This window comes from Acyrthosiphon pisum, chromosome A3, assembly GCF_005508785.2.
Source record: "Acyrthosiphon pisum isolate AL4f chromosome A3, pea_aphid_22Mar2018_4r6ur, whole genome shotgun sequence".
Taxonomy (NCBI): Eukaryota; Metazoa; Arthropoda; class Insecta; order Hemiptera; family Aphididae; genus Acyrthosiphon; species Acyrthosiphon pisum.
The window spans coordinates 39,227,620-39,235,847 of NC_042496.1; the positions used below are offsets into that span (position 1 = coordinate 39,227,620).

Genomic DNA, 8,228 nt, shown 5'->3' on the forward strand with positions numbered 1-8,228 from the left:
CAGTAAAGTTATGACTTATGATATAAATAAAACGTGGACGAAAGAACCAAGAGGTCGGGCCTTAGCAAGTAATTCTGCGCCACATTCACGGGGTGGCATTTGGATGTAACAAACTTTTTTCTCCGTCCCTTGCAATTTGTTACCTATATTACGAGTTGACTGTATCACCATTTAGTATTTGAGTATAGAGTATAGATAATGATAAAACGAAAACGGAAAAGCTAAATATTATGTATCTGATCGAATTATTTAATAATTACATACTAATTAATAATATTACGTGTATTTATTTTAACCTTAAAATAGTAAATACTATTAACTAGGTACCTACTTATTATAGCATAGTACAAAGAAAAACATTCTACAATATTATACACGTAAACAAGTTTTACTTAAAACTATTCAATAGTCAATACAATAACTTTACATACAGAATAATTCATAACTAACTATAATGATACTACCTGAATACTACATCAATAAATATTCAAGCTTAATGTTTGAAACTAACATAATGCTAATAACATCAAAATACTTAAAATATATTTTCTACAGTGACTTTTATGGATAAGAGCTAAGAACACAATATATATAATATTAATCAAATATCTCATTATCTAAACTACATTAATTTGATGTAACATTTATGAAATTTTATTGCAAACAAAAATTTTTAGTTGATTAACAATTTAAAAAATCAATGAAAAACTAAAAAACTGCTACATTTTTGGAGATATGATTTGAATTAGCACTTACCAGTCTTCATAAGCCAATTTTTTTTTAAATAAGGTCTTTTCTATTTGTGTTTTTTAATACTGCAATAGTTATAAGTTTATTCTTTGATGTATTAGTATGCAATTATTAACTTATATAACTATAAGCAGCTACCATAAAACCCGCCGAGTAAACCGCTTGTATATAATAATTAAAAACTTAAAATAATAACCAATAACATGTACATTAATAATACATATTTTGAATATTATGTTCCTTAAATTTACTATAAAATTAGTAGAAAAGTTTCAAAATCTTCAGCCTCTTAAAATAAGTTTTCAGTAATTCCATAAAATTAGTTTCAAAATAAATTGAATTATCGGACCGTTTAATTATCTCCATACTCATCCGTTGTGCAGGTATCTTGAGTTGAGTTAACTTGGGTACAGCATGACTCAAAATTTCTATACTATGTTTGAATTCATTTAATTCTGCCTGCAACAAAAACAAAGCTTTGGTAAATCAAAGTATTATTTATTTTATTAAATGCTTAGATTTTCTTCAACAGTATCCTTTCTGATAGGAAAGTGAATCTGGTTAGTACTTATTAAACTGGTTAAAAGTAAAAATTATTCAGTAGTTTTCATAAGCGTCGTGAAAAACAAAAGAAAAATTAAGGAAAACGGGAATTTATATGCAAAATCTGTTTTCGAGAAAATTGATTTTGGTTTTTAGTGCATCTCTTAAGCAAATGACCGTAGGTATATGAAATGTTGACTGAATGTTTATATTAGCATTTTCTGTACACCATCACACTTTCCAAATATTTTGACTTATTTTGAGCTCTTTTTTGAGTTTCCATTTTTTTTAGTTTTTTTTTCCATAAATATCAATAAAATTTTATTTGTTGGTTAAAAGAACATGAAAATTTAATAGAGGGCTCCTAGTATATTGTTTCAATGGCAAATGAAAAAAATTAAAAATCCAGTCACAATTTTTTTTATAAGCATTTAAAATTCAAATATTGACAAAATACATAAAAATTACAAAAATTTGCAAATTATTTTGAGTTAGAAATTCATAAAAAAATTTCTTTTTAAATCTAAGATTTTAAAATGTAATACAAAATTTCTCATAAGTTTGTCTACCTTAATCAAAAAAAAAATTTCTAGAAGAAAGTCAAATTAAATTTTTATGAGCGTTTGAAATTTATATTTTTACAACATTTGATATTCACTTGATTTCTCATGTAACAATTTTCTTATTTTGTTGTAATTAAAAACCGAATAACTGTAGATACATGAAATTTTTACTGAATGTTTATATTAGCATTTCCTATACATCATACAATTTCGAAAATATTTTGACTCTTTTTGAGCTGTTTACGGACATTTTCAGTTTCCATTTTTTTTAGTTATTATTATAATAAATTGGGAAATGTAAAACGGCTTTGGAAGTGCGACAACTGCCATCGATCTCAAAACTTAACTATATGTAATCACGTCATGTTCATTAATAATTATCCTAAACTTGATTGTAACAATACTACTGATTCAGATACCTTAATAAAATACCTATATAAATCTCGGTGGTAATGAATCTAAAAAAGTTTGGAATCTAATAAAAGAAGCTGCTAATATTACTAAAAATAATAAAACAATGGTTTATAATATTGAGGACAAATATGGTGCAAAATTAACAGAGAAAAAGAACATAGTGTGTGAGTTTAATACTTTCTTCTCTTATGTTGGTGCAAAAATAACCATGAATATTAAAAATAATAATTTTAAAAATGTTCCCTTTTCTGATCTAAATAAAAACTGATTCATTCCTAATTCAATATTTTTAAACCAGTTGAACCATCAGATATTGTCAATTTAATTAACAAATGCAAAAATTATAACTCTTTCTGTAATAACTATTTAACAAATAATATTTTAAAAACAACGGCTAATTCTATATCTTTCCCTCTATCTTTAATATTCAATATTTGCATTAAAAAGGGTGAATTCCCAAACTCGATTAAAGAATCTATTGTTATTCCAATTTTTAAAAATGACGCTAGAAATAAATGTTCTAATTATCAACCTATAAGTCTAACCTATTTAAAGATAAGGATATTAAAATTGACAAAAACCTAAAATGGAATATTCATATCAATCAAATTAATAACATGATATTACCTTCGTTGAACACGGTTCTAATGACATTTCAGTGAGGTACAAAACTTTTAATCTTGAATTTGTAATGTGTCGCAAGCATCGGTGTGAAATATTTGATGGTATTATATGTAAAGTAATCAATTCTGGAAATATAAAGATATGGTTAAAAAAATAACATTTAGTTAATATTTTAATAGGAATCTACCTTTTAGATTAGATATTGGCAGTTTAATAAAAATTTCATCATTTAATACAGAACATTTTTCAACCCACAAATGCTTTAAATAAGTGAGATTTCTGAATAATAGTTGTAAATCTTCGACTTTAAGAATATCACCATTTCTTATTCGTAAATTTGTTAAATTTTTACCAAATTTCAATACCCCTAGATTTGAATCAAGAGAACAGTCTAATGATGTGAGAGACTTCAGTGTGCATTCCAGAAACGGATATATTGGAAGTTCAGAATCAATATCTAGATCAGAAAGAAAACCTCTATAATTTAATGATAATGTCCTGATATATTTCATATTTTTAAACGATTCCACTAATGATTTAAGATATTTGCCAGAATCGAGGTAATTTGAATCATTAATAGTATAACTTAATGTCAAGTGTCGAAGATTATATAGTTCAGAAACAATTGACAACATTTCAACGGGTAAGCCAAATATTTCTAATTGTTCTAAAAATATATATTGACGTAATACTAACTTTAATTTTTCATAGTCGATGAGGTATTCGGGATTAAAAAGACTCTCAATTGTTTCAAAAACATTCAACGACAATGATTTAATTTCAAGTTGTATGGGTTGAATCCGATAAAATATACTACTACAATCATTTAACCTAAGGCTATTTAAGCGAACAAAATTATTTAAATGGTGTAAAATATTTTCCCCCGAAAAAATATCATTTGAATTGTACTTGGTAAATGAACAATCAATATAATTACTGCTGTGGGGATAAACCCTTTTCATGACTGAGTTTGTACCAACTAAATGACAATCAAGAATACTTAAATCCTTTAAATTTGGAGCAAGTTTCAAAATTAGATTAAATCCTCTATCAGATATTTTAATATTATTTAAAGTCAAACTGCACAACTTAAGTATTGGTTTACGGTCGTTATTAGTTAAAATCAAATTCATCACATCTATAAGTTCTAGTTTTTCGAGATTACTACAACATTGTGTAATAGCATCTAGAAATGAATCATTTGGCAAAACCAAATCAATAACACTTAGTGATATAATGTGATTCCCTAAGCTTGTGAAAATGGTTAAATCTAAAAAAGTTAAATGAACAAATTTCAAGTATAACAATTTTCTTCTTGATTTCAACAACATATTTTTGAAATCGTTAAAGTTATTCAAATTGACTCTATATTGTTCATAATTAAGTAACTCTTTTTTTAAGAATACTGGGTGAGATGAAGCATGATAAAACACTTTGTTGACCCTAGCCAGTTCTCGTCGATCATCAAATGGCAAGTATTCCAGTATTTGAGTGATTATCTGCAAATCAAAAACAAAAATATAACTATACAGTACTATATACTTTCAAGACAAACTTGTAAAAAATATTTTTAATACAGATACGAATATATCCAATTCAAATTTCAAACGCATTTAAAAACAAATACATATACTTGGCATGTACCTATTTAAATACTTTTTTAATTTTACTAGTAACCAGTAGTTAAAAATATTAATCTTGTAATTAGTACACAGTAATTAATTATTTTAAATTGTAAGTCACATTTAAGATCATTAGAATTTAGAAATTTGAACTACCTACCTTATTTTATACTTCATAATGAAAAATTAAAATAAATAATTGGTTGTATTTTATTTCTAAAATAGGTAGGTACTTACTTAAATAATATTTATATTATTATATTAATTAAACGATAAACGGTTGTTAATAAAAAATAAAATAAATGAATATTCGCATAAATGTTAATTAAAAATAAAATAGTATAACAAATACCTAACTATTATTAAAAGACATACTGAAGTGTGACAAATAATTCTTCTAAATTTTTGAAAGTACTTACATGCTTACTAATAAATATTTGGTTTTTAAATATAATTACGTCCAAGACTAGGACTGCGAGGTTATAACAATTAATCAATTATACATATAATTAATCGGTTATATCAGTGATATTACAATAAGTATCTTAATACACCAATTAATTGTTAATTCGATTAAATTGATTAATATCGATCAATCAATAAAGAAATAATCAATAATTGATTGTTTTTTTTTTATTTATTTATAACATTACTTATGTTTTAACAGCTTTATTTATTAATTTTGTTATGCTTATAATATAATTATTATGTAATATTGTAATTTGATGAATTATGTTAAAGTTTTTTTGAAATTGTTTGTCATGTACATTGTACTCAACCAGTCAGTAATAAATAAAGATAGTAATAAAAAATTGAAATTCTGACTATCCAATATCCATTATATTAGGCGCCCAGTCTCTAAAATATCCAAATTTTCGTACTACACACATAGTCCCAAATCGGTCAAATCTAAATTATTTCTAGATCAACAATTAAAAAACTAGTATACCATATACCACTGTTCATTACTAAGCTGATAAGTTTAAAAATAGCTACTCTCGATAACAATGAATAGTTTATAATAATAACTATAATAAGAGTATAAGACGTATAACACAAAATATTGTTTACTGTGTGTCTGTGTAGAATGTAGGTAGATAACAAATAAAAGAAGATTTGGCAAAAAACCATTAGAATATAAAAAAAATGTGAAGATGTAAAATTATTTATTTTTAAATTAATCGGTTTTTTAGTACAATTGTTGAAATATTGAATTAATCGATTGATCAATCGGATAACTGATTAACCGATAAAATCGATTAGAACCTATAATTGATAATCGGTTTTGTCAAAGAATAATCGCGCAGGCCTATTCCAAACACTATAAAAATATTTAAATACATTTACTCAAATACTTTACAAGACTGCTACAACAGCAATATAACATTTTCTCAATTAGCTCTAGTTAGGACCATGTTATAATTGTATTACACGTACCTCTGACGGCAATGTTTCCATTTCTTCTTGTAACTGTGGTAGAGAGTTGAAAAATGATTGATTTAGATGAGTTATAAAAACCGTCAAACACTGTATAGAACACGTGACGGGCACACGAGGCAGGCGAGATTAAACTACACTCAGACCAGGTTAACATTGAACCAGCTTCGCGCATGCAGGCCGAGTCGCCCAACAGTGCTTGACCACGTATGCGATGACTATGCGTTCTGTGATTGGCCGACAGTCATCGTCGATGGTCGTCGTTCGTCGGCGCCGGTGCTGGCCGCCGTGCATGTGCTCCAACCGGCGTTCGGAATGTGCGAAAAAAACGTCTTATGGTCGAGCGAGCGGTTCAATCTTAATCTGTATAGAGCATAGACTATAATAGAGCCATGACAAATTATACTTATTATTATTATAAGTATAATTTGTCCATAGACCTTATACTAATAGACGGTGCAAGGGTGTAGTTTGCGTGGTCTTGCCATAGAACAATATGGAAACGACACTCGATCAGTTGATTGGGGTTTTGTTTCCCTATGATCTGAAGTCTGAACCTCCAAAAAATATGGAAACGTTTTCGCGCACCAACATGTTAGACCTAAGGACTCCCGTTTATGTAAACGTTTCCCGGAACATTGGCGGGATACGCTACGCGGGGTCGGCTTGTTTACCATTCCCTATTTCATGTATGCCACGTCCCCCTGAAAACCGTGCCCAATGCCACAATCGCCCGATCCGGTCCATTCATGGAGTGTCGTACCCCTGTTCTTGAGAGGGTCCGCTGATCAACAGGACCTTGTGTACTAAGCATATGCGCAGTAGAATCACAGGTTGTGTGTTTTAATAATGTATTGTATGATAATAGAAATAATAATATAATGAATCAGGTTTATTCTATTTGGGGATGGGGACAGTTGGGTCCCGTGATGAGAAATTAAAATTTAATACCATCCGTCAGGTATTGTAAATAGTTCAGTACGATTTTTGAATTGTGAGTTGCTGATTCGGTCAACTCATTCAAATCAAACAACTCATAAACTATGTACACACCCGAGTACACACCTCTAGGCTCAAGTCATGACAAATTCATAGACCTTAAACTCATAGACGGAGCATCAATGGTTGGCGTGGTCGGGTGGTGCAGTCCATTGTCCTATTATAAATGGACTGAGCGTAGAAAGAGAAACCACGGCCAAGAATGAGATAAAAGATTTACTCTTTTTTGGAAGAAAATATTCTTAAAATAAATTTTCTTCCACGCTGAAATGTATGATAAAGTGTGAAACAGTGATAATAGAGCCGGTAAAATTGACTTTTCAATTTTCAACGTTCAACGACGAGTCACGACTAATCGACTTAACATGAAAAACAGTATTTGTTTAGGCACATAAGTTTTGGTATAATATAGGTGAAGTTATAACGTTGCAGCCTTCTACAATTGTTGAGGACAATAGTAATTTCCCATCTCAAGTTCCTTGTTAGTATTTCAAAAATTATAATAAAAGATAATTAATTTAAAAGTTTCATTACTTTGTACTTATATTGTGATATAAATTGATAATGTTTTAGGTGATCTAAATACTAGTGTTAACTTAAATATAACAATTTTGGTCCTTTATGAGAAATTTAAAATGTTCTTCAGGTCTTCCGAATTCTTTATCCCTTAACAATGAAGTAGCTGATAACGGTCAAGATATAGTAAATTTATTTAGTCATTATTTTGCCTCTACTTATAAAAAAGTAAATGCTCCTTCTGTTTCCACTCCTGTCAAAACATCTTTTCAATCAATAAATAATTGTCACATAAACCTTCTTGATGTCTTCAATGAACTCGATACTTTAAACTATAAAACCCCTACTGGCCTTGATGGCATCAACCCTTTATTTTTATATACTTGTAGATTCGTTCTCTCTGCTCCCATAACTTTTCTTTTTAACACCTCCCTTAACATGAGTTGCTGCCCATCAATTTGGAAAAGCACATTCATTAATCCTATTTTGAAAAATGGCGATAAATCTATAATTTCAAACTACCGTCCTATATCTATTATTTCTATCCTACCTAAAATATTCTCTAAAATTATCAATTCTAAAATCTCCTCTCTCCTTAATAATATTCTGGTTCCTCAGCAACATGGATTCCGTAAAAAAAATCTACAATCACCAACTTAATCACATATAAACATTTTCTCTTAAATTCTTTTTAAATTAATCAACAAACGGATGTTATTTATACACTCTTCAAAAAGGCATTTGATAGAATTAATCATTC

General features: G+C 28.3%; 1 protein-coding gene across 1 annotated transcript; it reads right to left on the reverse strand.

The window, feature by feature from the left end:
- Positions 1-280: 280 nt before the first annotated feature.
- LOC107884727 lies at positions 281-6,320 on the reverse strand. The gene is made up of 4 exons (XM_016807482.2): positions 5,954-6,320; positions 3,082-4,393; positions 2,898-3,019; positions 281-1,209 (listed from the first exon to the last, which is right to left on the reverse strand). Exons 1-4 carry the CDS (start codon positions 5,972-5,974, stop codon positions 1,009-1,011), a joined length of 1,656 nt encoding a protein of 551 aa, XP_016662971.1. The 5' UTR covers positions 5,975-6,320; the 3' UTR covers positions 281-1,008.
- Positions 6,321-8,228: the final 1,908 nt, after the last annotated feature.